The 26,060-nt window shown below is 48.5% G+C and overlaps 1 protein-coding gene across 4 annotated transcripts in view; it reads right to left on the bottom strand.

The window, feature by feature from the left end:
• Window positions 1-26,060, bottom strand: part of DENND4B (DENN domain containing 4B) — a 56,885-nt gene that overhangs the window by 18,237 nt on the left and 12,588 nt on the right. For 2 of the 4 annotated variants that reach the window (XM_083715494.1, XM_083715495.1), the window contains 15 exons: window positions 25,648-25,964; window positions 22,766-23,018; window positions 22,032-22,101; window positions 20,518-20,687; window positions 16,955-17,196; window positions 15,540-15,606; window positions 13,750-13,808; window positions 12,172-12,316; window positions 10,262-10,437; window positions 8,649-8,749; window positions 6,226-6,441; window positions 4,846-4,991; window positions 3,628-3,761; window positions 2,251-2,374; window positions 483-689 (listed from right to left, as the gene is read on the bottom strand). In XM_083715494.1, coding sequence (XP_083571620.1) covers window positions 483-689; window positions 2,251-2,374; window positions 3,628-3,761; window positions 4,846-4,991; window positions 6,226-6,441; window positions 8,649-8,749; window positions 10,262-10,437; window positions 12,172-12,316; window positions 13,750-13,808; window positions 15,540-15,606; window positions 16,955-17,196; window positions 20,518-20,687; window positions 22,032-22,101; window positions 22,766-23,018; window positions 25,648-25,946 — 2,409 coding nt within the window. In that variant the 5' untranslated portion in view covers window positions 25,947-25,964. Of the gene's footprint in view, window positions 1-482; window positions 690-2,250; window positions 2,375-3,627; window positions 3,768-4,845; window positions 4,992-6,225; window positions 6,442-8,648; window positions 8,750-10,261; window positions 10,438-12,171; window positions 12,317-13,749; window positions 13,809-15,539; window positions 15,607-16,954; window positions 17,197-20,517; window positions 20,688-22,031; window positions 22,102-22,765; window positions 23,019-25,647; window positions 25,965-26,060 lie in introns of all 4 variants that reach the window. The other 2 variants (XM_083715492.1, XM_083715493.1) reach the window with 1 other exon arrangement.

The raw sequence follows: 26,060 nt of genomic DNA, 5'->3' as shown, positions 1-26,060 counted from the left end.
TTAACCTCCTTCTGCAGGACCCATAAGACAGAGCTATTCTGCCTGGCTTTCAACCTGAATTTAGCCTGATCTTTCATTCCTCTTCCTTCCGTCCCCCTTTTATGAAGATTACCCGCTCTGGGATCCCACAGCTAATTCTCCCCTGGTCTCCTCGCTGGCCCAGATAGGACTAATTTAGCCAGCTAGCCCTGGTAATCATCTAATGTTTATTGGATGGATTTCCCCCCTATATTCTGAATTTATTGTTATTCACGTTTTATACTGTATTTTATGCTGTTTTTTTGTTGTTGCATCAATTAAGTATTTTAAATCTGTTGTTAGCCGCCCTGAGCCTGGTTTTCTGAACCGGGAAGGGTGGGGTATAAATACAAAAATATTATTATTATTATTTATTATAAGCAGCAGGTTCAGATGAACTCAAAGGACCGAACCAATTCTGCACACTAAACATCGGGGAGACGGCATCAGGCTCCAGCAACTACCTCATCGGGAAGAACCACCTTCTTGGTCTCCATCTGCTTGAGCACCTCGTAGGCTGTCTGCAGGGCCCGCACCTTAGAGGTTGCAGCCCGCACGTAGGTGGGCAGCGTGATGAACCACAGGCCGTAGCAGTGCCCAAGCAGGCACTTCGCCCACATATCGGGCATCGCAGAGTACTTCTGAGCCACCCGCTGGGCTACCTTCATTTCCTGGAAGGGGTGGGGAATGAATGAACGAATCTTTATTTGCGTCAGCCATCGGCCGTAGCAATAAAAAAACAATAAGACAGACAAAAAATAGAAATTAAAAGTCAATTATATAAAACACATTTTAGGGTTTTGAATCAATAAGATAGTGGATCTTGTTCTGATTGCCCCAGCTAAAAAAACCCTTTGCAACCTTTGCTGTCACCTGCTCATCTTGATGATCTGCCAAGAGAAAGGGCTGGGCGACCTGGAGTGGACAATAAAAGAGGGGTGATAATCCTCCTTCCTTTATAAAGAGTGCAAGCCAGGAGGGCATGCGCCACCAATTTGGTACTGCCATCTCCACAGGCACATAAACTTTTTTATGTGGAATCTGTTGGAATTGTCCCTCGAGTGGGGAAGATTTGTGTGGTTTTGGGGAGAAGAAAGAGAGAAGGTCACAAGTGAACTCGAACAATTTATTTCTCAACTGCACTGTAGCCTAAGGTCAACAGGGATTAAGGTAAAGGTAAAGGGACCCCTGACCATTAGGTCCAGTCCTGACCGACTCTGGGGTTGTGGCACTCATCTCGCTTTATTGGCCGAGGGAGCCGGCGTACAGCTTCCGGGTCATGTGGCCAGAATGACTAAGCCGCTTCTGGCGAACCAGAGCAGTGCACGGAAACGCCGTTTACCTTCCCACCAGAGCGGTACCTATTTATCTACTTGCACTTTGACGTGCTTTCGAACTGCTAGGTTGGCAGGAGGAGGGACCGAGCAACGGGAGCTCACCCCGTTGCGAGGATTCGAACCGCTGACCTTCTGATCGTCAAGTCCTAGGCTCTGTGGTTTAACCCACAGTGCCACCCGCATCCCCAACAGGGATTCGCCAGGGTTATTTCTACCCAGAGCAGACCTGCTAAAGTTAATTAACCAGGGTTAGGCCACATCTGAACCCTACTACTAAAGCCCTGTGGTATCTTTTCAAACTGTCATGGCTTCCCCCGCAGGACTCTTGGGAACTGTGGTCAGTTAAGGGTGCTGAGAGTTCGGAGACTACTATTCCCTTTACAGAGCTATAACTCCCAGAGTTCCCTGGGAAGAGGGATTGAATGACAAAACAGCTCTGGGAATGAGGTCTCCTAACAGCTCTCAGCACCCTCAACAAATGACAGTCACCAGAATCCTTTGTGGGGAAAGCCGTGTCTATTTAAAATGATATTTCACACACAGGGCTTTAAATGTGCAATGTGAAAGTGCCCTTAAAGGGCACCACCCCTATTGTTTAGCCAAGGCACTGAGGTCCAGCTCCGAGGGCCTTCTGGCAGTTTCCTCCCTGCGAGAAGTGAGGTTACAGGGAACCAGGCAGAGGGCCTTCTCGGTGGTGGCACCCACCCTGGGGAACACCCTCCCATCAGATGTCCAGGAAATAAACAACTATCTGACTTTTAGAAGACATGTGAAGGCAGCCCTGTATTGGGAAATTTTTTATGTCTCATGTTTTACATTTTTTTAATGTGCTATAAGGCACAGAGTGGCTGGGGACACTTGTAACCACTGCTGCAAGCCTAGGCGCAAACCCTACCTGTTTGGTCCTGCGTGGAGCTGGGCTGCTGGGAGCGCTGGTCCGGGCTTGGCAGAGTGAGGGCATGAGCTGGTCCTGGGGCCGCTCAAAAAGCTTGGCCTGCAGCCTGGGGAAGCCGTCGTACCTGGAGTGAAGAGAGAGAAGGAGGCGGTCGGCTGAGTTGTGGCCTTCCCCCTTAAAATAATGCTTCTAGACCTCCTGCTTTTGAATAGTTCTAAACAGGCACATAGGAAAGGCCATATACAGAGTCAGACCGCTGTCCCCCTAGCTCAGCACAGACCACACTGACGTTCAGTAGCTCTCTGGGGTTTCATGCAAATTTGCAAAGCAGATGCTCTAGCACTGAGTGGCAGCCCTTTCCTGCAAAAGGAAAGTAAGATTCTAGTCCTCACTGTTCTGAATAAATAAGAAAATGAGTCACTTGAGTTGGACGGTTAGTGCATCTAGCTCAATATTGCTGACACGGACTGGCAGTAGCGCTCTCCAGGATTTCAGACAGGAAGCTTTTCTGGACATTTTGGGATGGAATTCTTCTTGCAAGTTGGGGCTGTTCTGCTGGTGAGTTATAACCCTTCCCCAAAGAGGTTCTCATCTCCATGTCAAGAGTTGATGTACCAACATGCTTACTTGTGCAGCCCCATCCTGGTTTCCGCTGGTCACCTCAAGGTGTGACTGGGATGATTGCAGGCCCACTAATTAATTTCAGAGGGTCTTATCTGAGTAGGGTCAACATTCTGATGCAACCCAAAAACAAACCCAAAAATGAAATCTCAAGCTATGCTCTCTCTCAACATTTGAACAAAATTATCTAAACCGTTTATGTTTCTCCCACACCCCAATTTATACAGTGGTACCTCGGGTTAAGTACTTAATTCGTTCCAGAGGTCCGTTCTTAACCTGAAACTGTTCTTAACCTGAAGCACCCCTTTAGCTAATGGGGCCTCCCGCTGTCGCCGCGCTGCCAGAGCCCGATTTCTGTTCTTATCCTGAAGCAAAGTTCTTAACCTGAAGCACTATTTCTGGGTTAGCGGAGTGTGTAACCTGAAGCGTATGTAACCCGAGGTACCACTGTACACACAAAATCAATGTGTGTTATGGTAAGTGACACAGAAGCCTTCTTCAAACACTTGGAGGGTTGTCACGTCGAAGGTGGAGCAAGCTAGATTTCCGCTGCTCCAGAAGGCAGAACCTGAACCAAGGCGTTCAAGTTGCAAGAAAAGAAGTTCCGACTAAATGTTAGGAGGAACGTCCTGATAGTAAGAGCTGTTCGGCTGGGGACTCTTTAGCTGTGATTTTTGCATCACAGAGGGCTGGGCTGGATGACTCCTGAGGGGCCCCTTCCCAACTCTGCCATGCTGTGATACCAGCAGAACTCACTGGTAGCGTGGTGGCAGCTCGGCACCATTGGGTCCGGTGGGCTCCTCCGGGGGCATGATGAAGACGGTGTGTTCGCTGCCGTGATTGTCGTCTAGTTCGATCAGGGGAGATTCCTCCATCTTCTCCAGGTCCACCTGCACCTGAGCAGGAACAGCGATGGCAGGAGAGAGAGAGAGGTCTTGTGATGTGCATTAACGTGGCATCATGGCTTCACATCAGGGGATCTAAAAGGTCCCTTTTTTAATTTAATGACCATTTGAATGAGCTTTTGTAGACTGCAAAAGCTTTATAGTGGTACCTTGGTTCTCAAACTTAATCCGTTCCAGAAGTCTGTTCCAAAAGCAAAGCGTTCCAAAACCAAGGCGGGCTTTCCCAAAGAAAGTACAGTGGTACCTCTGGTTATGTACTTAATTCGTTCTGGAGGTCCGTTCTTAACCTGAAACTGTTCTTAACCTGAAGCACCACTTTAGCTAATGGGGCCTCCCGCTGCCGCCATGCAGCAGTAGCACGATTTCTCTTCTCATCCTGAAGCAAAGTTCTTAACTCGAGGTACTATTTCTGGGTTAGCGGAGTCTTAACCTGAAGCATCTGTAACCTGAAGCGTATGTAACCCGAGGTACCATTGTAAAGCAAAATGGATTAATTCATTCCAGACTTTTAAAAACAGCAATTTAACATGAATTTTACTATCTGACGAGAACATTGATCCATAAAATAAAAGCAATAAACAATGTACTGCAGTCACATAATCAGTAGCTGAACTGGGTTCTACACAGTCACAAAAACAAAACAAAAAGATCCGCAAAAACAAAAACGCAAAATAAATAGCAAAAACAGACAGACCTCAGCGTAACACTCAGAATGGAAGCATGACACTCAAAACAGAGCACTCAGAATGGAAGCATGACACTCAAAACAGAACATTCAGCTTCTCAAAAAAGTTCACAAACTGGAACACTTCTGGGTTTGCGGTGTTTGGGTTCCAAGTTGTTTGAGTACCAATGTGTTTGAGAACCAAGGTACCACTGTACTGGGACTGGATTAAGGTCTGTGGGGGCAGCCACCCACCCTTGACTGAAGTATCCCCCCACTGCTTTAAGTAGCACACTCGACAGATGAAATTCACCAAATCTCATTTTGACTGTTCAATAGCCTGATCTGTACAGAACCCATTTCCTGGGCCCCAGCTGAACCCACATTTAGCTCCCTTCCTGTCACCTTCTCTACGCAGGAGTCGAAGAACTCTAGGGACGTGTGGCGGTCGTTGACGAAGGAGCACTCCTCAATAAACTGCGTGAAGAGTTGGGTGCGGAGGAGCTGCCCGTAAAACTTGTGATACGCCCGGTCACGTGACTTCAGGAAGCCTGGATTGGGGAGGAGGGAGAATGGGAGGCAGTGGTGGTGCAGTGGTTAGAGCACTGGACCAGGTAGACTCAGGTTCAAATCTGCACTCAAGATATTGTCGTTGTTGTTGCCGTTGTTATCTACTTATCTCATGAAATCTATGTACTATATGATTGCAGAAAACAAGCAAAAAACCTCAAAGAGGTTTTACAAAAAAATTAAGCGACGAAACAGCTATCTTAAACATTGGAAAAAAATAATTCAGATCAACGCCAAAGTTAAAAACCAGGCTAAAACACGCATCATAAAACACATTTCATAAAGTTTGTATAAAAAGGTAAAGGGACCCCTGACCATTAGGTCCAGTTGTGACCGACTCTGTGGTTGCCATGCTCATCTTGCTTTATTGGCCAAGGGAGCCGGCGTACCGCTTCTGGGTCATGTGGCCAGCATGACTAAGCCACTTCTGGCGAACCAGAGCAGCGCACAGAAACGCCGTTTACCTTCCTGCCAGAGCGGTACCTATTTATCTACTTGCACTTTTTGGTGCGCTTTCGAACTGCTAGGTTGGCAGGAGCAGGGACCGAGCAACGGGAGCTCATCCCATCATGGGGATTCGAACCGCCGACCTTCTGATCAGCAAGTCCTAGGCTCTGTGGTTTAACCCACAGCTCCACCCGCTGTGTATACCGCTTTGTATACTGCTTATAAAAAAAAGCAAAAAGCCTCAAACATTTGGTTGTTGCTACGTACGCATCTTGTAAAATTTATCTACTGTATGATTGCAGAAAACAAGCAGAAAACCTCAAAGAGGTTTGGCAAAAATAAAGTGACGAAATTATCAGAAAAAATAACTGTTTGAAGATTTCAAAAGAAAGGATCAATGACAAAGCTGAAAATAAAACTAAAACACATGTCTACTTTTTATACGTCTCGATGGTCTATGTCATCTTGGGAGGCAGAATAGAGTCCCTGCGACCATGATGATATCCTCCATGAATATGCCCTCCCTCACTGGAACATAAGAAGATAGCTCAGTCGCAAGAGCATGAGAATCTTAATCTCAGGGCTGTGGGTTTGAGCCCCACATGGGGTGATAGATCCCAGCACTGCAGGGAGCTGGGCCAGACAATTCTACGGTTCTAAGAGCCTGGCTGGTGGATCAGGCCCGTGGCCCCTCTAGCCGAGCATCCTGTCCTCCTGTCCACACAGGACCCGGGCGCCGCGACAGCTCCCTCCTCTTTCTTGCCGTACCCTGGAGGTTGAAGAGGCTACTGGAGTCGCGGGTCTTTTCAGAGGGCGCCTGTGTGATGGGCAGGAGGTAGCAGCGATAGCCCTTGAGGAGGCAGGCCATGAAGCGCAGGAAAGCCCCCTGGATGTCCAGTTCCAGCTGTTTCCGCCGGCCGTAGATGAGGTCGTAGTCAGTCAGCAGGAATTCCAGGGTCGCTTCTTCGACGGGCCGGTTGTACACTGAGGAGGAGAGGGCGACAAGGGCGTTCAGGAGAGGTATTCAAGCTCTCTTACCCTAGTGCAGCGGTTCCCAACCTGTGGGTCCCCAGATGTGGTTGGACTACAACTCCCATCATCCCTGAGCTCTGGCCTTGTTAGTTGGGATGATGGGAGTTGTAGTCCAGCAACATCTGGGGACCCACAGGTTGAGAAAGGCTGCCCTCGTGGTTTCTTAGCAGAGGTTGGTTGGCCAACCTATCAGGGATCCTGTCAGCAGGATTACCTCACAGAATCATAGAATTGTAGAGCTGGAAGGAGAACCACAAGGTTCATCTAGCCCAATACGGGAAGTTTTTTTTTTACCAACGTGGGGCTCAGACCCATCTTTGTATGGGTATCACTCCCAAATTTTATGATTCTGAAAAGGTTGCAATGAAATTTGTTTGTAAGCCAGGCATGTTCAAAGTCCGGCCCGAGGGCCTAATCCTGCCCGCCTGCTGATTGAATCCAGCCCCTGTGGCAGTTTATTTCCTGTTGTAAAATCCCCCCAAATGCTGGAAGAAAAGCTTAACAGCTTTGGCTGGCCCTCATGCATGTTCAGTTCATCAAATCTGGCCCTCTTTGAAAAAAGTTTGGACACCCTGTTCTAAGCATTTCTAAGTCTCTTAATATTAAGGGTAAAGGGAGCCCTGACCATTAGGTCCAGTCGTGACTGACTCTGGGGTTGCGGCGCTCATCTCGCTTTATTGGCTGAGGGAGCCGGAGTACAGCTTCCGGATCATGTGGCCAGCATGACTCAGCCGCTTCTGGCGAACCAGAGCAGCGCACGGAAACGCCGTTTACCTTCCCGCCGGAGGGGTACCTATTTATCTACTTGCACTTTTTGGTGCGCTTTCGAACTGCTAGGTTGGCAGGAGCAGGGACCGAGCAACGGGAGCTCACCCCGTTGCGGGGATTTGAACCGCCGACCTTCTGATTGACAAGTCCTAGGCTCTGTGGTTTAACCCACAGCACCACCCGTGCTTCTTAATATTACACCCCCCCAAAAAAAGAATAAAACATAGAAACCACGTTACAAAAACAGGTAGTTTGGTACTAGCGGGGCCCAGTCTTCTGGGACAGGAAGCACACAAGCATTTGAACATCAGAAGAGTCTGGCCGTCTCAGTCCAATATCCTGTTCTCACTGTGCTCAACCAGATTCCCCAATGTGCAGCCCCAAAGCAGCCCCTGAGTGAAACAACACTCTCCACAAATATTATTCCCAGGAACTGGTACTGTATTGGAAGCTTCTTCTGCTAGTGAGAAAGAGGAGCCAAGGAACCTGACTCATACAAGGCCAGATCCAGCCCAGGGGGCTGGGAGACGCTCTCCGTCCCTGGGCCGCATTCTGTTATGCGTAGCCTTCTGAGGGCAAAAGTGGTTGGATAAACAAAATGAAAAGTTGTACGGCATTGTACAGTAGGCTAGTTTCTACACAGACTCGTCTTTCTATCATCCACCCAGGCACCCGGGTTGGTATGAGGGGGTGTGGCCTGGAGGGGTGTGGCTGAGGAGAGTTCTGAGGGGTGTGGCCTGGAGAGGGGCGTGGCAGAGGAAAGTCCTGAGGGGTGTGGCCTGGGGAGAGGGGCATGGCAGAGGAGAGTCCTGAGGGGTGTGGCTGGGGAGAGGGGCGTGGCAGAGGAGAGTCCTGAGGGGTGTGGCCTGGAGAGAGGGGCGTGGCAGAGGAGAGTTCTGAGGGGTGTGGCCTGGGGAGAGGGGCGTGGCAGAGGAGAGTCCTGAGGGGTGTGGCTGGGGAGAGGGGCGTGGCAGAGGAGAGTCCTGAGGGGTGTGGCCTGGAGAGAGGGGCATGGCAGAGGAGAGTTCTGAGGGGTGTGGCCTGGGGAAAGTACCAAGGGCCAGACAGAGTGGCCTAAACCATGGTTTGTTGGTTTATAAACCTTGGCTTGCATTAACAACAAGGAACCGCAGACCTATGGGGAGGGCCTTCCAGGCCTCTCTATTTTTCTCTTGGGACTTCCCCTTGCCAGACTCCCACACAGACCCTGTTGCACCCCTTCCCTGAGTGCGTCTACCAGGGTGGAATATGTCCATGAACCACGGTTATGCCTCTTGCTTGTTTGGATGGAGGAAAGAGAGGAGCGTTAGCCATGGTTTCGTGTCACATCATTTGCATCCCCTCTCATCCTAATTCCCTCCAACTCTCTCCTGCGTGCACGGACTACTCACTTTCATCCAGCTGATGGTACAGGGAGTTCAAGCAAGCCAAGAGCACCTTGCAAGGTTTCCGAGGCAGCGACCGTGTCGACAGCAGCTTCCTTTCCTCGCACCTGCGCATGGAGCAAAGCTGCCTTTATGGTTAGTGCCTCCTGCTGGCCCGCCCTGCAGCCACGGCGTCCCCCCCCCAGCCTGCTCCCCACTTGCAAAGTGGACACCTTCCCAGAGTTGCTCTTTTGAACACAGATTCCCCAGCTGATTCCCCATCAGGGAAAGCTTGCACGAAGACAAACAGCAAGCAGGGAGTGAGATCCAGTGAGCCAGACTTCTGGATTAGAAGCTGGGAGAGAGCAGGGTTTGAATCCCCTGAGCCACGAACCTTGCTGGGCATGACCTCTGGCCAGCCGCTCACTCTCGGCCTACCCTACGTCACAGGGGGGGGGGAATAAGGGGGGAAACTGTATTCTCTACCTTGAGCTCCCTCAGGAACAGTGGGATACTAATGGAGAGACCCACAGATTTATCTATAGAGGGATGGCCGCTGAAGAACCTTGAATTAACAAAAAACAACAACTGTTTTAACCCATAATTTATTATTTATACCCCAGCCAGGTGGGCGGGGTATAAATAATAAATTGTTGTTGTTTAGTCGTTTAGTCGTGTCCGACTCTTCGTGACCCCCTGGACCAGAGCACGCCAGGCACTCCTGTCTTCCACTGCCTCCCGCAGTTTGGTCAAACTCATGCTGGTAGCTTCGAGAACACTGTCCAACCATCTCGTCCTCTGTCGTCCCCTTCTCCTTGTGCCCTCCATCTTTCCCAACATCAGGGTCTTTTCCAGGTCTTCTCATGAGGTGGCCAAAGTACTGGAGCCTCAGCTTCAGGATCTGTCCTTCCAGTGAGCACTCAGGGCTGATTTCCTTAAGGATGGAGAGGTTTGATCTTCTTGCAGTCCATAGGACTCTCAAGAGTCTCCTCCAACACCAGAATTCAAAAGTATCAATTCTTTGGCGATCAGCCTTCTTTATGGTCCAGCTCTCACTTCCATACATCACTACTGGGAAAACCAGAGCTTTGACTATACGGACCTTTGTTGGCAAGGTGATGTCTCTGCTTTTTAAGATGCTGTCTAGGTTTGCCATCGCCTTTCTCCCAAGGAGCAGGCCTCTTTTAATTATTATAATTATGATTTTTATTTATTTGTAGCATTTATATCCCACCTCCTTTTCCTTTCCACAGAGCTCAAGATGGCCTCAGGGTTCTCCTCGTTTATTCCCCCAAACAACCTTGTGAGGTAGCTTAGACTGAAAGGCAGGGACTTGTCCCAGGGAGTGAGCCTCGTGATCAAGTGGGATTCGAACCCTGGTCTCCAAGCACCTGGCCCGACACTCTAACCACTGCTCCACGCAAAGTGGGGGGGGGCACCCTTTGCTAATTACTGTAATACGAATGAGGGGAATCTTAAGCCCCGAAAGTCATTTATATTGATGCAGGGACGATTTGTGCCAATCTCTTAAAAATTAATAAAACAAACAGGTTTAAAAAGAGAGAGAAGGGGGCGGCGGGGAGTCCTTGCAAGGGGGGTGGGGAGCAGGTTGCGCCCCCCCATCCGCTTGCGGCACTCACTGGAAGATGGTGTTGGTGTCCAGATCGACGCAGATGACGTCGTGCGGCGGGTCGTAGAGGTCGAAGTAGCTGGAGTGGACCCCGACGATGAAGGGCACCGGGGCGCACAGCACGTCGGCCAGGGTGAGCGGGCAGAGGGGGATGTAAGGGCACTGCCAGTGCAGCGGGAATATCATCTGGGGGGGGCAAACGCAGAGGTGAGGGCTGGGGAAGGATCTGGCAGGGGAATAAAAATACGTTGCGAGGCCTAGATGGAGGAGACCACGGGCCCATATGCACTGCACAATTAAAGCAGTGCTATCCCACTTCAAACTTCTCTCCCTCCCACCCCCCGGGAACTGTATTTTTTTATGGGTGATGAGAATTCCCGCTCACAGAGCTACAACTCCCAGAGTTTCCTGGGAAGAATGGTTGTTAAACCCAGGCACAGGCAAACTCGGCCCTCCAGATGTTTTGGGACTACAACTCCCATCATCCCTAGCTAACAGGACCGGTGGTCAGGGATGATGGGAGATGTAGTCCCAAAACATCTGGAGGGCCGAATTTGCCTACGCCTGGTTAAACCACTCTGGGTATTGAATTTTTTTTATGTGCTGTAAGCCACCCTTCACCTTTTAACATTTTTTAACGTTCTAAATAAATATCATTCCAGAAGGCTTTGATCTTTTTACACATCCACCACATATCATACATGGTACCGCCTGCTTCTCCACATCACCAGCAGGTATTGGGGACGCTTCTATACATTTTTGATGGTTTCCAGGGGTCAAATACCAACAATATAACATTTTTTAAAGGTTCTCCCTTAGAGTATAAAAAAGGTAAAGGACCCCCGACAGTTAAGTCCAGTCGTGAACGACTCTGGGGTTGCGACGCTCATCTCGATTTAGTGGCTGAGGCAGCCGGTGTTTGTCCGCAGAGTTTTTCTGGGTCATGTGGCCAGCATGACTAAGCCGCTTCTGGCGAACCAGAGCAGCGCATGGAAACGCCGTTTACCTTCCCGCTGGAGCGGTACCTATTTACCTACTTGCACTTTGACGTGCTTTCGAACTGCTAGGTTGGCAGGAGCAGGGACCGAGCAACGGGAGCTCACCCTGTCACGGGGATTCGAACTGCCGACCTTCTGATCAGCAAGCTCAAGAGGCTCGCTGGTTTAGCACACCGTAAATTTCCAGTTTACTTTCCATAAGTTTCCCCACCCACCCCTCCCACCAGATGTCAAAGAGAAGAACAACAACCAGACTTTTAGAAGACATCTGAAGGCAGCCCTGTTTAGGGAAGCTTCTAATGTTTAACAGACCAGTGTATTTTAATACTTTGTTGGAAGCTGCCCAGAGTGGCTGGGGAAACCCAGTTAGATGGGTGGGGTATAAATAATAAGTAATAAGTAATAAGTAAAAACAAAATAAAAATACACTGTGTATCTGAAGAAGTGTGCATGCACACGAAAGCTCATACCTAGAACTAACTTAGTTGGTCTTTAAGGTGCCACTGGAAGGAATTTTTTTATTTTTATTTTGTTTTGACTATGCCAGACCAACACGGCTACCTATCTGTAACTGAAACTATGGAAGTAATAAGTAATAAGTAATAAGTAATAAGTAATAAATTCTATTCTATTCTATTCTATTCTATTCTGTTCTATTCTATTCTATTCTATTCTATTCTATTCTATTCCCATTGGCTCATATCTATTTTATGGCCAAAGTCTTGGGCCCATTTAATCATAGCTGACTTCTTGAGGGGAAGCCACAGTGGTTGAAACCAGCATCATAGAGCTTTAAAGGTATGGGGTGAATGTGGGTTTAGCTGGCTCTGCCTGTCGTGGTCTTTGGCTCCACCTATTCCTGCCCCCCCCCGTCTTCCGCCCCACCTGAACCCCAAAAGGCCACCCAGGAGCCCTGACTCACAGAGACCAAGGCTTCGCCCACGCTGGTCAAGACGTCCGGCCGCAGAGAGTGGATGAGCAGCTTCTGCTCCGTGAGAACTGCCACCAGGAGGGCCACGGCGTTTTCGGGACCCAGCGTCTGCAGCAGGGTGAGGAAGCTGGCGCCACTGTAAGGAGAGAAGGTCGTGGTTGGTGAAAAGGCAACCGACTCACTAAGCCCTTTAAGAACCCAAGGCGCTCAGTTCCACCATCCCAGGAAAGCTAGTCTGGTTACATTCTCCCACATTATATACAAATAACAAGGCCAGCCCAAGGCATTTTGACGCCTGAGGCAAAGATCAAGGCAGCTTCTCCACCAGTAATTCCATATTAAAAAATTACTACTGAATTTAATTTAAAAGTTTTTGGCGCCTGCAAAAAAGCATTTTTGTTTAGGGAAGCCTATTCAGACATGTGGAGGCTGACATGTTTTCATCTTTGCTTACTGTTGTTAATTTTTCCTTTAAATGTACACAGTGGAAACAAAAGGAGTTAAAAGCAGTTATTTGAAACCTTTTAATAGTTAGAACAGTTTTTAAAAACCCAGATTAAAACCCATGTCAGGACACTACATGTATAGGATAGTAAAGGTAAAGGGACCCCTGACCATTAGGTCCAGTCGTGGCCGACTCTGGGGTTGCAGCGCTCATCTCGCTTTATTGGCCGAGGGAGCCGGCGTACAGCTTCCGGGTCATGTGGCCAGCAGGACTAAGCGCTTCTGGCGAACCAGAGCAGCGCACAGAAATGTCGTTTACCTTCCCGCCAGAGTGGTACCTATTTATCTACTTGCAGTTTGTGCTTTTGAACTTCTAGGTGGGCAGGAGCAAGGACCGAGCAACAGGAGCTCACCCCGTCGTGGGGATTCGAACCGCCAACCTTCTGATTGGCAAACCTTGGCTCTGTGGTTTAACCCACATCGCTACCCGCGTCCCACATGTCTAGGATAGGCTTGACTTAAAACGTTTCTAAGCAGGCACTGAAAGGAATCTAGCGAAGGTGCTTGTCAATAGGCAGGGAGTTCCAAGGTTTGTGTGCTGCCACGATGAGATATCAATTTATTATAAACACATAGTGGTATTACGTGGCACCTGCAACAGTCCCAGTTCTTCAGACTGCAGTGGTCAAGTAGGCATGCATGGGATAAATCAATCTCACAGGAAAACTCATCCCAAGCTGTTTATAACCAGACAGAGGGCCTTCTCGGTAGTGGCGCCCACCCTGTGGCACACATTTCCTTCAGATGTGAAGGAAATAAGTAGCTATCTTCTTTTTAAAAGACACCTGAAGGCAGCGCTGTTTAGGGAAGTTTTTAATATTTAATGCTCTATTGTTTTCAACACTTGATTGGAAGCCGCCCAGAGTGGCTGGGGAAACTCAGCCAGATGGGCGGGGTATAAATAGTAAATTATTATTATTATTATTAACTAAGAGTTACACTTTGAACATGGTCCCGCATGAGCCAGACTGTAGTTTCACGCGACACACTGGTCCAGGCAGAAGTTCCCTTGGGTGAAACTGGAGTTAAGCTAGCAGCAGATCTAATTCTGTCAGAAGAGCATACCTGAGTGGCAGAGGAGATGAAACAGGCTGGCACAGGAGCATGTTATCATAGGAAGACATCTGGACAGGCAAAAAGAAGGGAGGGGGGAGAGACAGAGAAGAACCGACTCCTGAGTGATTCCTTACAGAGAAAACACAGCTTTAGATACAGCCCAAACAATCAGCAGTGCAGACTAAAAGTTGTCCTTTATTAGCGCGACACTTAGATTACAGTAGTACCTCTGGTTACGAACTTAATTCGTTCCGGAGGTCTGTTCTTAACCTGAGGTACCACTTTAGCTAATGGGGCCTCCTCCTGCTGCTACACAATTTCTGTTCTCATCCTGAAGCAAAGTTTTCAACCCGAGGTAATATTTCTGGGTTAGCGGAGTCTGTAACCCGAAGTGTTTGTAACTCGAGGTACCACTGTACTGCAAAACATGCATGTCCATCAGAGGTCGGAGGTCACTTCTCAATCCTCCGCCCTGGATGAACCATAATCTTCAGATTCCCAGTTTTATACTTTCTCTCCCCCCCCCAATAATTTTTATTATTTTTTCCCAAATGTCTTAAACACAATACAGCTTAACAATATTATTCTCCTTTCAATCTATATCTTATCTGAATTAACTTCCCTCCACTCCTCTTCTGGCTTCTCTACATTGCTCTTACTTAAGAGTGATTACTATATATACATTCTATAAATGTCTATAATTCCTTAATAATTTTTTGTATTATACTTTAGACATACATTACAGCATTACATCTTGTGGCCTTACCAAATGTTTACAATAAACATTATGAGTTTTATTTCAGTCCTGTGAGTGTCTTTATTTATGTACAGTTTTCCATAAATTTGGACCATTCTTTTTGGAATTTCTCATCGCCCTGCTGTCGGATTCTTCCAGTTAGCCTTGTTTTATACTGTCAATATCTATCCAGCTCAGAATTTCCTATACAGACTGGAGGCACAGCTATCCAGGGTTTCAGGTAGCCTGACTGACCAGCTAAGAACTAAGGGCCTCTCTCCAAGCATCACTCAGGGGTTGAGCAAATGGTTATTACGTAGAAGGTCCTTCTTGACTAATGGCTCGTTCTTCAGCTGCCTGACAGACAGAGGTGTAGCGGTCTAGGGTTGCGGGGGTGTATCAAAGACCCATTACCGTTTTAGCAGCAGGATCTGTCAATTCACAGCATCCTAGAGGAAGCCAACCAGCATGAAAAGGGGAGCTTTTAAGGCTCCATGCATGGCCAAACTTGGCCCTCCAGCTGTTTTGGGACTACAATTCCCATCATCCCTGACCACTGGTCCTGTTAGCTAGGGATGATGGGAACTGTAGTCCCAAACATCTGGAGGGCTGGAGTTGGCCTGTGCCTGATCTATGGCCTGTGAAACCGTGGGGGAGAGGACTGTTAGCATGACGACTATTTTATTATTAGGCTGTCTGTTGGTATGCTTTTCATTATGTGTTTTTATAATGTAATGTGTTTTTATAATGTTGTGCACCGTCCTGGGACCTCCTGGGCATTATATAAATTGAAATAATATAACAATAACAACAATAATAACAATGCATATGTATAATGCATATGTATAAGATTATGTATAATCTTAGAAGGGGGTACAGTGGCAAGGAAGTGCGGTTGTGACTATGATGAACGCAATGTGCACCTCTGAGTTTGCCACAACACTACTGCTAACACAATGGAATTGCCCAGCTGATTCCCCATCACCCGGGGAAGGTGCGACCTGCAACCCCTTCCCCCCCGCTGCCAACAACAGGATGAGCAAAGGTTCCGCTTTCTGCTTACCTGAACCAGGATCCGAGGCCGCTGTGGAGATGGGAAGGGGACATGGTGCATGAAATGAGAGATGTGCCTGGAAAGAGCAACAGAGAAGTCACAGGGAAGAAGAACACCCCTACACACACACACCCTAAATAAAACCACAACCGCCATCTCTGCCCTGTAACAGCAGCTTACAGGCATAGGAAGAGCTCTGTGGGATCAGGCCAATGATCCGCCCGATTCAGAAGCATTACTGCCCTCCAGCTGTGCGGGCAGAGCATAAACATTGTGGCTAGAAGCCACTGAGAGCCCTCTCCTCCAGGAATTTGTCTTTTCCTCCTTTAAAGTTGCAGAGCCTTCCATCAGCTTCGGCTGGTGGCCCCTATCTGGACAGGGATAGCCTACATTGGCCCCCCAGTATGTTTCTGAGCACAAGTCAAAGTGTTGGTGCTGACCTTTAAAGCCCTAAATGGCCTCGGTCCTGTATACCTGAAGGAGCGTCTCCACCCCCATCGTTCTGCCTGGACGCTAAGGTCCAGTGCCGGGGGCCTTCTGGCGGTTCCCTCACTGCGAGAAGCCAAGTTACAGGGAACCAGGCAGAGGGCCTTCTCGGTGGTGGCACCTGCCCTGTGGAACGCCCTCCCACCAGATGTCAAAGAGAACAACTACCAAACTTTTAGAAGACATCTGAAGGCAGCCCTGTTTAGGGAAGCTTTTAATGTTTGATGCATTACTGTATTTTAATATTTTGTTGAAAGCCGCCCAGAGAGGCTGGGGAACCCCAGCCAGATGGGTGGGGTATAAATAATAAATTATTATTATTATTATTATTATTATTATTATTATTATTATTATTATACTCGTGGGAGTTGTTTATAGTTGTTTATTTCCTTGACATCTGATGGGAGGGCGTTCCACAGGGCAGGCGCCACTGCTGAGAAGGCCCTCTGCCTGGTTCCCTGCAACCTCACTTCTGAGGGAACTGCCACAAAACCCTTGGCGCTGGACCTCAGTGTCCGTACAGAACGGTGGGGGTGGAGATGCTCCTTCAAGTATACTGGGCCAAGGCCATTTAGAGCCTTAAAGGTCAGCACCAACACTTTGAATTGTGCTCGGAAACGTACTGGGAGCCAATGTAGGTATTGCAGGACCGGTGTTATATGGTCTCAGTGGCCACTCCCAATCACCAGTCTAGCTGCCGCATTCTGGATTAGTTGTAGTTTCCGGGTCACCTTCAAAGGCAGCCCCACACAGATAGCATTGCAGTAATCCAAGCGAGAGATAACCAGAGCATGCACCACTCTGGAGAGACATTCTGCTATCTATCACATCAGATTAGAGGGAGCTGTGGCTGTTATCTAGCTAAGGTTCTGCTTACATTTTAGGCCTCGCAACCACACACAGAGGCCCCGATCCTATCGGCCGCTTCCCCAACTTACGCCTCGAGCGGAAGAACGTGAGGCCCCGAGATGCTGTAGCGGTACAGGAAAGTGAGGAATTTCCGGAAGACGTCGAAAAAGGGCCAGTGGGACAGGACGCAGATGCTCTTGCGTGTCTGAACTGATTTGCTGGTGATGGGGCGCCGGTCGACGACAGTGAGGAGGTTCAGCCACATGCACTGCCGCTCCGAGAGGCGTTCCCGCGGGAAGGACTCGTAGAACTGGATGGCAGCGCCGTACACCTGGGAGTGAGAGCAAGAGAAGCCGAAGAGGGGAAGGAGGAATGTCAGAGCGCTGTGCGACCTTGGTGAAACAGTTGCTCACCTAGGGTGAGTGAGGAGTAACTCCAGGCGATCTGGAAGAGAATCTTTGGAGAACAGGGATAATGCTTCTTCTTCTTATTGTTGTCAATCTGGCCAAACAAAGGGTATTTGCCACTGTTATGTTTATAGGTGTGTTATGTGTGTGGGACAGGCTTCTGTAATACCGTATTTTTCGCTCTATAAGACGCACCAGACCACAAGACGCACCTAGTTTTTGAAGGAGGAAAACAAGAAAAAAAAATCTGAATCTCAGAAGCTAGAACAGCAAGAGGGTTTGCTATGCAGTGAAAGCAGCAATCCCTCTTGCTGTTCTGGCTTCTGGGATAGCTGCGCAGCCTGCATTCGCCCCATAAGATGCACACACATTTCCCCTTACTTTTTAGGAGGGAAAAAGTGAGTCTTATAGAGCAAAAAATACGGTAAATATTGTGGACTAGAAACATCTGCGGACTTTTGCCAATTGCCATGCTGTGCACACATATTGATGCTAACATGAAAAATGAACGCTAACCAGAATAGCTCACTTGCTAGTCTTTTAAAGATTTCCAAGACTCTGGAATTTGAATGTTTTAAGATCCACCCTATGACGCTGGTCTTCTAAAGACTGTTTTTATAGGTTGTTAACTCTCTGGCTATTGGTTTTTGGGCTATGATTCATGTTTTTTGTCACGTTTAAGTTGAGATCTTTCCTAGTTTGCATCTTCTTTGGAAATGTTTTTATGATGTTTAAATATGTTTTTATTATTTGTTGTTTGCCACCTGGGGCTCCTTTGGCAGGAGAGGGAGGTGATAAATGCAACCAACCAATCATTTTTAAATAACCATTTTTTCACATAGATTGCCAGACACCTCTGTTGCCGAAGCACCCAAATAAAACAGATACTTGCCCTAACCTGTCTGCAACAAAACCCACACACATGCACTAAGTTGGTACAGTCCTGCCAAGTAGCACAGCCCTCTACCCCAAATATCCAATTGCTCCCTGAGAGGTGATATCACTCACCCCAGACATTCCGTCTCACAATAGGCAGCTAATTTTCTTAGAGCTCTTCTAAGCCCTATGGGGGTTCTGGATAGTATTACCACGTCGTCTGCATAAAGCAGAGCCGTGATGTGCTGGTTTGCTAACTTCGGAGGGTGGTAGTCGAGGTTATGGAGAGTGGTTACCAGGTTATTTAAATAAAAATTAAATAATAAAGGGGCTAAAGGGCACCCTTGCCTAACACCCTTAAATGTTTTAATGGGGTCTGTGCTACAACAGCAGCAAGAATACTTATTGCAAAGTATTGGAAGACACAAGATTTACCCACCCGGGAAGAATGGCAGATGAAGGTGATGGACTATATGGAACTGGCGGAAATGACTGGCAGGATCCGAGACCAGGGAGAAGAGTCGGTGGAAGAAGATTGGAAGAAATTTAAAGACTATTTACAGAAACATAGTAAAATTAATATCTGTTAGAAGGATGTTGGAATAATATTATATGATTTTAGCAGGAATGATATAAAGGATTTGGGAATAACTGACTGTTGATTGGTGAAAGGAGGAAAAGTAAAGTTACATTATATTAAGACAATTTACAGGACAAAAATTTTAAAAGAGGGAAAAGATTTGCTGAAATGGCTAATTGACTTAGAATACAAAAAAGGGAGGTGTGAGCAGGTCAAGGAAATAAGCTAATGAAAGATTAGTAATGAGGAGATCTGATGTATTTTTTTCCTGCGTTTTTGTTTTTGTTTAATGATTTCTCTGCTTTTTTATATTGTGATGTATTGTTTTATTTTGTTTAATGTGGTATTTTTCTTTTTTCTTTTTGTAATTTTAAAAACTTTAATAAATATTATATTTAAAAAAAATGTTTTAATGGGGTCTGTTAAGTGCCCTAGCCGGCTGCACCTGACTCTAAGGGCCGTATTTGAATGTACTACCTGAATTAAATATAGTAGCCTTCTATCGATGGTAGTGGCCCGAAGCTTCTCCCAGAGTCTGGTTCTGGGAACTGAGTCAAACTGAGTCGACCTGGCTGGCAGCCGGATTCTGCGCCCAGATTTGTAGGCACAGATCATCCTCTAGAATAGGGAACTAGGGAAATGCTGGTCGCCCTTTGGGGTGCCTCAGGGTCAATGTTTATGGTAGCTCAAATCTTAGTTGTACGGGTGTACAGTGGCACCTCAGGTTACATACGCTTCAGGTTACATATGCGTCAGGTTACAGACTCCGCTAACCCAGAAATAGTACCTTGGGTTAAGAACTTTGCTTCAGGATGAGAACAGAAATCGTGCTCCGGTGGCGCGGCAGCAGCAGGAGGCCCCTGAAGTGGTGCTTCAGGTTAAGAACGGACCTCTGGAACGAATTAAGTACTTAATCCGAGGTATCACTGTATGTATATACCGTAGATTCCAGTGTATTAGGCGACTGGGCGTATTAGATGACCCCTCAAATTGGCAGCTGCAATTTGGGAGTTCATCTTCTAAGCTCAGTCGCCTAATACGGTGGGCAGCTCTGCGCCAGGAGAAAGCCGCTCAGCGCGGAGTGGAACCTGCCGCCCCTGCTGCTGCTTCTGAAGAAGCAGTGGGCGGGCTCTGTGCCGGGCGGCTCTCTCCCGGCACGGAGCCCGCCACCGACGCCTCGGAGCCACAGCCGCAGCAGGGGGTGGGGGGCGGGCTCCGCCCATACCTGGTGTACAAGACGACCCCCAACTTTTTAAACTCTTTTCCGGGGTGAAGAAGAAGAAGAAGAAGAGTTTGGATTTGATCTCCCGCTTTATCACTACCCGAAGGAGTCTTAAAGCGGCTAACAATCTCCTTTCCCTTCTTCCCCCACAACAAACACTCTGTGAGGTGAGTGGGGCTGAGAGAAGTGTGACTAGCCCAAGGTCACCCAGCAGCTGCATGTGGAGGAGCGGAGACGCGAACCCAGTTCCCCAGATTACAAATCTACTGCTGTGAACCACTACACCACACTGGCTCTCTCTTATACGCCGGAATCTACGGTATCTCAATTTTAACTCATGAGGTATTGCTGCAATCTGCTCTGATTGTATATTTTACCTTTATGAACGCTGTTTTTATTGTGTTATGCAAGCTGGTCTTTGACCGTAATAAATTATCTATCTATCTATCTATCTATCTATCTATCTATCTATCTATCTATCTATCATCTATCTATCTATCATCTATCTATCCCAGGTTTTCTGACCCAGCCCAAAAAGTAGTTCCCACCACCATGCAATCCGACTACCTTGTCTCCCGAAGCCCCGGTCAACACGAAGGTGGAGAAGACAGGAAGCTGGTATTTCGTGTCGGCCGGCCAACTCTCGATGGTCGCCCCCATGGGCAGGCAAAAAACAGCCACGGACTCCGGCAACGGGAACGCCTCGTTGTCCTCCTCTGGGTAGCGACTAAGGAGACCTGGAAGGGGAAGGGAAATGGGAGGAAGCTGTTTGGGTCCCTCCCCGTCAATTAATTACAACTATTCCTCAGGGTCTACCCATTCCCAGGAAGAGGGGATCCTGATCCACTGATCCATGATTCCCTGCAACCTTCAGTCTTGACTACTGCACTCTGCGTTACATGGGACCTGCCCTTGAAGACTACTCAGATGTTTTTGTGACTCCTTTGGAACCTTGGGGAGGTGCAATCAGATTTCGCCTGAGTTCACAGGCTTTGAGTTTCATGCTGCTGGTTTTAACCTGAGAAGCTCTCAGCATACAAGGACCCACACATCTCAAATACGTCCTCCCCTCACGCCATCTCTCCCGACAGGGACGCTCCTCAAAAATCAGGACCAACTCCATCAGCGTGGCAGCCGATATACAAGGTGTGACCGGAAAGTTTGGTGAACGGTCACAGAAATCAGACAGCGAGAACATACATGCCTTACAGGTCTTCAAAGTAGGTCCTCTCTGTTACAATGCACCATTGACAATGTTCGTAGAGCTGTTGGAAACTTCTGGAGAAGTCCTCTTTCCGTACTGCTTTCAGTTCCCTCGTCACAGCTGCTTGGAGGTGTGGAATGTTGGAAAATCTGTGCCCTTTCAGTGACGATTTCAGTTTTGGAAAAAGAAAGAAATCCGGTGGGGCCAGATCGAGAGAATATGGAGGGTGGGACAAACTCAGTAACAATTTCACGTGGAACATGAAATTCTTTCACCATCATTTGGACAGACAAACGCTGATCCCACATCAATAACTCACAACCTCTGTCGACATTTGCTGCCGTTCTGCTTGTCAACGGTCTGAGGGTCGTCTTTGATGGTTTGCTGCCCTTCACGGAAACATTTAAACTACTCACACACTGTCTTTTGAGTTGCAGCTTCATCTCTGTACACAATTGTGAGCATTTTGTGGGTTTCCGATGCCGACTTTATGCTCGAATATTTCTTGCTGTCCGATTTCTGTGACCGTTCACCAAACTTTCCGGTCACACCTGGTATATCAAGACAAGCTGGCAATATAAAGTGAGTGCTCCAATCACTGATCCACCTGGTTCAGTATTGCCTGCACGGACTGGCAGCATCTCTCCAGGGTTTCAGGAGGGGGCCTCTCTTGGGAGATTGACGGCACTTTGATCTGAGCATCCTCAGTGGAGAGGAGGAGAATTGGAATCCACTGGCACCTGGAGGGCCAAATGTCTCCCTGCCCCTGTGTTAGAGCCGGGCCACAGGATGGCGGTTTCTTAAAAAAGATAAGTCAACACACACAGGGAGCTCAATAAGGCCCCCAAGAGCCACGTGTCCTCTGTCCGAGACATACCTGCTTGGTAAACCAGAGTGTTCCCTTTTGCCAACGCCATCTTGTAGCAGATGTAGAGGGCTGGTCCCCACTGCAGAAAAGAGATAGGCAAGAAAAGGTGGAGGAAAGCAATTGGCTGCACCACAGAAAAAGCAGCCTCAGGAACAGAGAAATCTGCCCGGACCGAGTCAAGGGTATTTGTCCAGCTAACCTAATACTGGCTACACTGACCGACAGCTGCTCTCCAGGGTCAAGAAGAGCAGAAAAAAATTCCCTGTGACCTGCTCCCCGGGTCTTCAACTGGAAATGCCAAGGACTGATCCTGGGACCTTCTGCACTCTGCTGCCTTCCCCTACAGGAAGGTTCCAGCCCTCCTGGTTCTGAGCAATGAGATGGCTCAGTTGGCAGAGCATGAGACTCTTAATCTGAGGGTTGTGTGTTCGAGTCCCACTTTCGGCAAAAGATTCCTGAATTGAAGGGGAGTTGGATTAGATGATTCTTGTGGGCCCTTCCAACTCTGAATAAAGGACAAAACAGGAATTGAATGGAGCTGGGACAATTTGCCAGCTCGTTGCTCCATCCAGATCAGTACTGCGTGCACTGACCGGCAGCCACACTTCAGGATTTCAGATGGGAGAGGAGGAGGAAGCCCCAGCCCTCCCTGGAGATGCCGGGGACCTAACCTGGGACCTCCTGGGTACGAAGCCATGAGTTCTGCCACTGCGCCAGAGCAGCACCTGAGCTCCGGTACTCACCATGCCCGCGTTGAGGTTCCGGTCCACGCGGCAGAAGGTGTGCGGGAGGCTCTCGCCTTTGCTGGGCATGATAAGGCAGATGTCGGTGATGCCCAGCGTGCTGTAGGCCTGGCTCTCGCTGGCTCGCCGGTACGTCAGAAAGGTGCGCTGGTGCCCGGGGGCCCCCGAGGCCAGGTTAGCCGAATGGCTATAGGGAGTCGTGTCAATGATTTTGTAGCCGGGCTTCGGGTGGTCCTTTCCGTCATAGTGCACCCTAGGCGGACGGCAAAAGAGAGTGTGCGTTTCGCAATGAGGAATAGGGATTGTGGGGGGTTGGACTAGATGACCCTTGGAGCCCCCTACCAACGATACGATTCTAAGGACCTGTCCTTTGCGGTACTCTCAGTTCCACGTTTTCCCTTTATTTATCGTGTTTACAGCTCCGTTTATTTTCTTAATATAATTCTTATTAAATTTCCTGTTCTAGAATTTCAAATAAACATTTGACATCCTTAAAATATCAGCGACTTCCCTTCTTCTCTTTCCACGGTTCATTTTGCATATCTTAAATCCCTGCATGTTTTACAAAAACTGTAACAATCGATTTTCCATTATTGCATCCATCAATTTACTCTGTTGAAGTTATCTTAACGCTGCCAGCATTTTTAGCTGTACACAATTATTTCCCATATATTCAATAAATGTTTTCCAATATTCTTTAATGATATGTTCTCCTTGTTCTCTTATTCTATATGTCAAGTCTGCAAATTGTGTATATTCTGTCAGCTTAAGCTGCCATTCTTCTTTGGTTGGGACTGCGATCGTTTCCCATTTTATAGCTCCGTTTTCCTCCAAGGAGCTCAGTGGGAAACATACCAGACAGCAAATTGCCCTGATCTGCCAGATGCCCTGGCACTGAAAGGACGTTATTGATAGGGAGAGCTTTCCACAAGCAGGGTGCCACCACTGAAAAGGCCCCGTCCCTTGTTGCCAACCTCTCTCAAGAAGGGGAGAGGGCCTCAGATGAAGATCTAACAGGGTCCATGTGCTTTCATAAGGGGAAAGGCATTCTGAAATATATTGGGGCCCATCTCATGCGTGCTGAACGCCCACATACCCAACCAACCACCTTACCTAAGGACATCAGAAGAGGCCTGCTGGATGAGGCCAGGGGCTCACCAAGCCTACAGTGGACAACCATTGGGAAATTCTCAAGGAGGACTTCCTCCCTTGAGATTCCCGGCCACAGAATCGACAGTGGAGGCAGAACACAGCCACCCAAGACAGTAGCTGTCGATAGCTTTCTCTGCGAATTCGCAGAGTTGGGAGGGACACCCAGGGTCATCTAGTCCAACCCCCCCTCAATGCAGGAATCTTTTGCCCAACGTGGGGTTCGAACCCACAACCCTGAGATGAAGAGTGTCATGCTCTCCCAACTGTCTTCCAACCAATAATAATAATAATAATAGTAATAATAATAATAATAATAATAATAATTTATTATTTATACCCCGCCCATCTGGCTGGGTTTCCCCAGTCACTCTGGGCAGCTTCTCCAGAGACCAAAAATACACTAAAATGTCACACATTAAAAACTTCCCTGAACAGGGCTGCCATAAGATGTCTTCTGAATGTCAGGTAGTTATTTATCGCTTTGACATCTGATGGGAGGGCGTTCCACAGGGTGGGTGCCACTACCAAGAAGGCCCTCTGCCTGGTTCCCTGTAGCTTTGCTTCTCGCAGTGAGGGAACCGCCAGAAGGCCCTCGGTGCTGGACCTCAGTGTCCGGGTAGAACGATGGGGGTGGAGACGCTCCTTCAGGTATACTGGACTGAGGCCATTTAGGGCTTTAAAGGTCAACACCAACACTTTGAATTGTGCTCGGAAACGTACTGGGAGCCAATGCAGATCTCTCAGGACTGGTGTTATGTGGTCTCGGCGGCCGCCCCCAGTCACCAGTCTAGCTGCCGCATGCTGGATTAGTTGTAGTTTCCGGGTCACATTCAAAGGTAGTCCCACACAGAGCGCATTGCAGTAGTCCAATATTATTATTTATTGAATTTACCATACTTTTCTGTGTAGAAGACAGTAGTTCTCAACCTGTGGGTACCCAGATGTTGTTGGACTACAACTCCCACCATCCCTGAGCTCTGGCCTTGCTAGCTAGGGGTGATGGGAGTTGTAGTTCAACAGCATCTGGGGACCCACAGGTTGAGAAAGGCTGCTCTAAAATAATGTTAAAAAATGGGGGGGGGGGTGGCATCTTATACATGGATAGTGCATATGCGGGGCGGGCGACTGGTTGGGGGCATGTTATACAAGGAAAAATACAGTATATATCGCTTTATACCCAGGGGTCTCAGGGCAGTTCAAAGAATAAAATCAAGATCTAAAACACAAAATACCTAATAAAATAACAACAACACCACAACAGACCTTCCCCTCAAAAAAGCACCGTTTAAAAGGGCGTAAGATGCAAATCAGATCACCCAAAGGCCTGGTTAAAAAGGAACATTTTTGCCTGGCGCCTAAAGGTATATAATGAAGGCGCCAGGCAAACTTCCCTTGGGAAAGCATTCCACAGAGGGGGAGCCACTGCAGAAAAGGCCCTGTTCTTGAGTTGCCACGCTCTGGCACATGAAGGAGGGCCTCAGAGGATGATCTTAGGGTCCGGGTAGGTTCATACGGAAAGGGGCAGTCCTTGAGGTATTGCGGTCCTGAGCCATTTAAGGCTTCATAGGTCAAAACCAGCACTTGGAATTGGGCCTGGAAACTAATCGGAAGCCACCGCAGTCGGACCAGGATCGGTGCAATAGGCTCAAACCGTCTTCCTCCGGATTCTGCACCAGCTGAAGTTTCCAAACCGTCTTCGGCCCTATGTATAACGCATTGGAGTCACCTACCCCAGCTCCACAATGGGGGGCTTGTCCCGGCCCCTCCTGTAGCAGATGTACATCTGGGGGTTGTTGAGCAGCCCGGTGTTGAGCTCCACGGGGTTCCCGGAGGTGGTGCGGTCGATGCAGGTGAAGCCATGAGGCACCTCCTCGCCCTGCGAGCGCACGATGACGGCCACGTCCACGATGGGCTCGCTGGGCCGGGACGGGCGAGGCGGCTGGCTCTCATCCTCCAGCGGCGCCGAAGTGTCCGCCAAGCCGGCCACCACAAAGTAGTCCACCAGCTGCGGGGCCCACTCGTCCGTCATGGCGGCGGCTCACGGCATCTGCAACAGGGGGAAATGAAGAAGAGCCAGGTGAGAAGCCGCGCCTCCCGGGAAGCTCCCAGCCAATGGCGGCCTGCGCAGAATGTTCGGCGGCCC

Source organism: Podarcis gaigeae (genome assembly GCF_964106915.1).
Source record: "Podarcis gaigeae genome assembly, chromosome: 16".
NCBI lineage: Eukaryota > Metazoa > Chordata > Lepidosauria > Squamata > Lacertidae > Podarcis > Podarcis gaigeae.
This window is presented reverse-complemented; position numbering and strand designations above follow the sequence as displayed.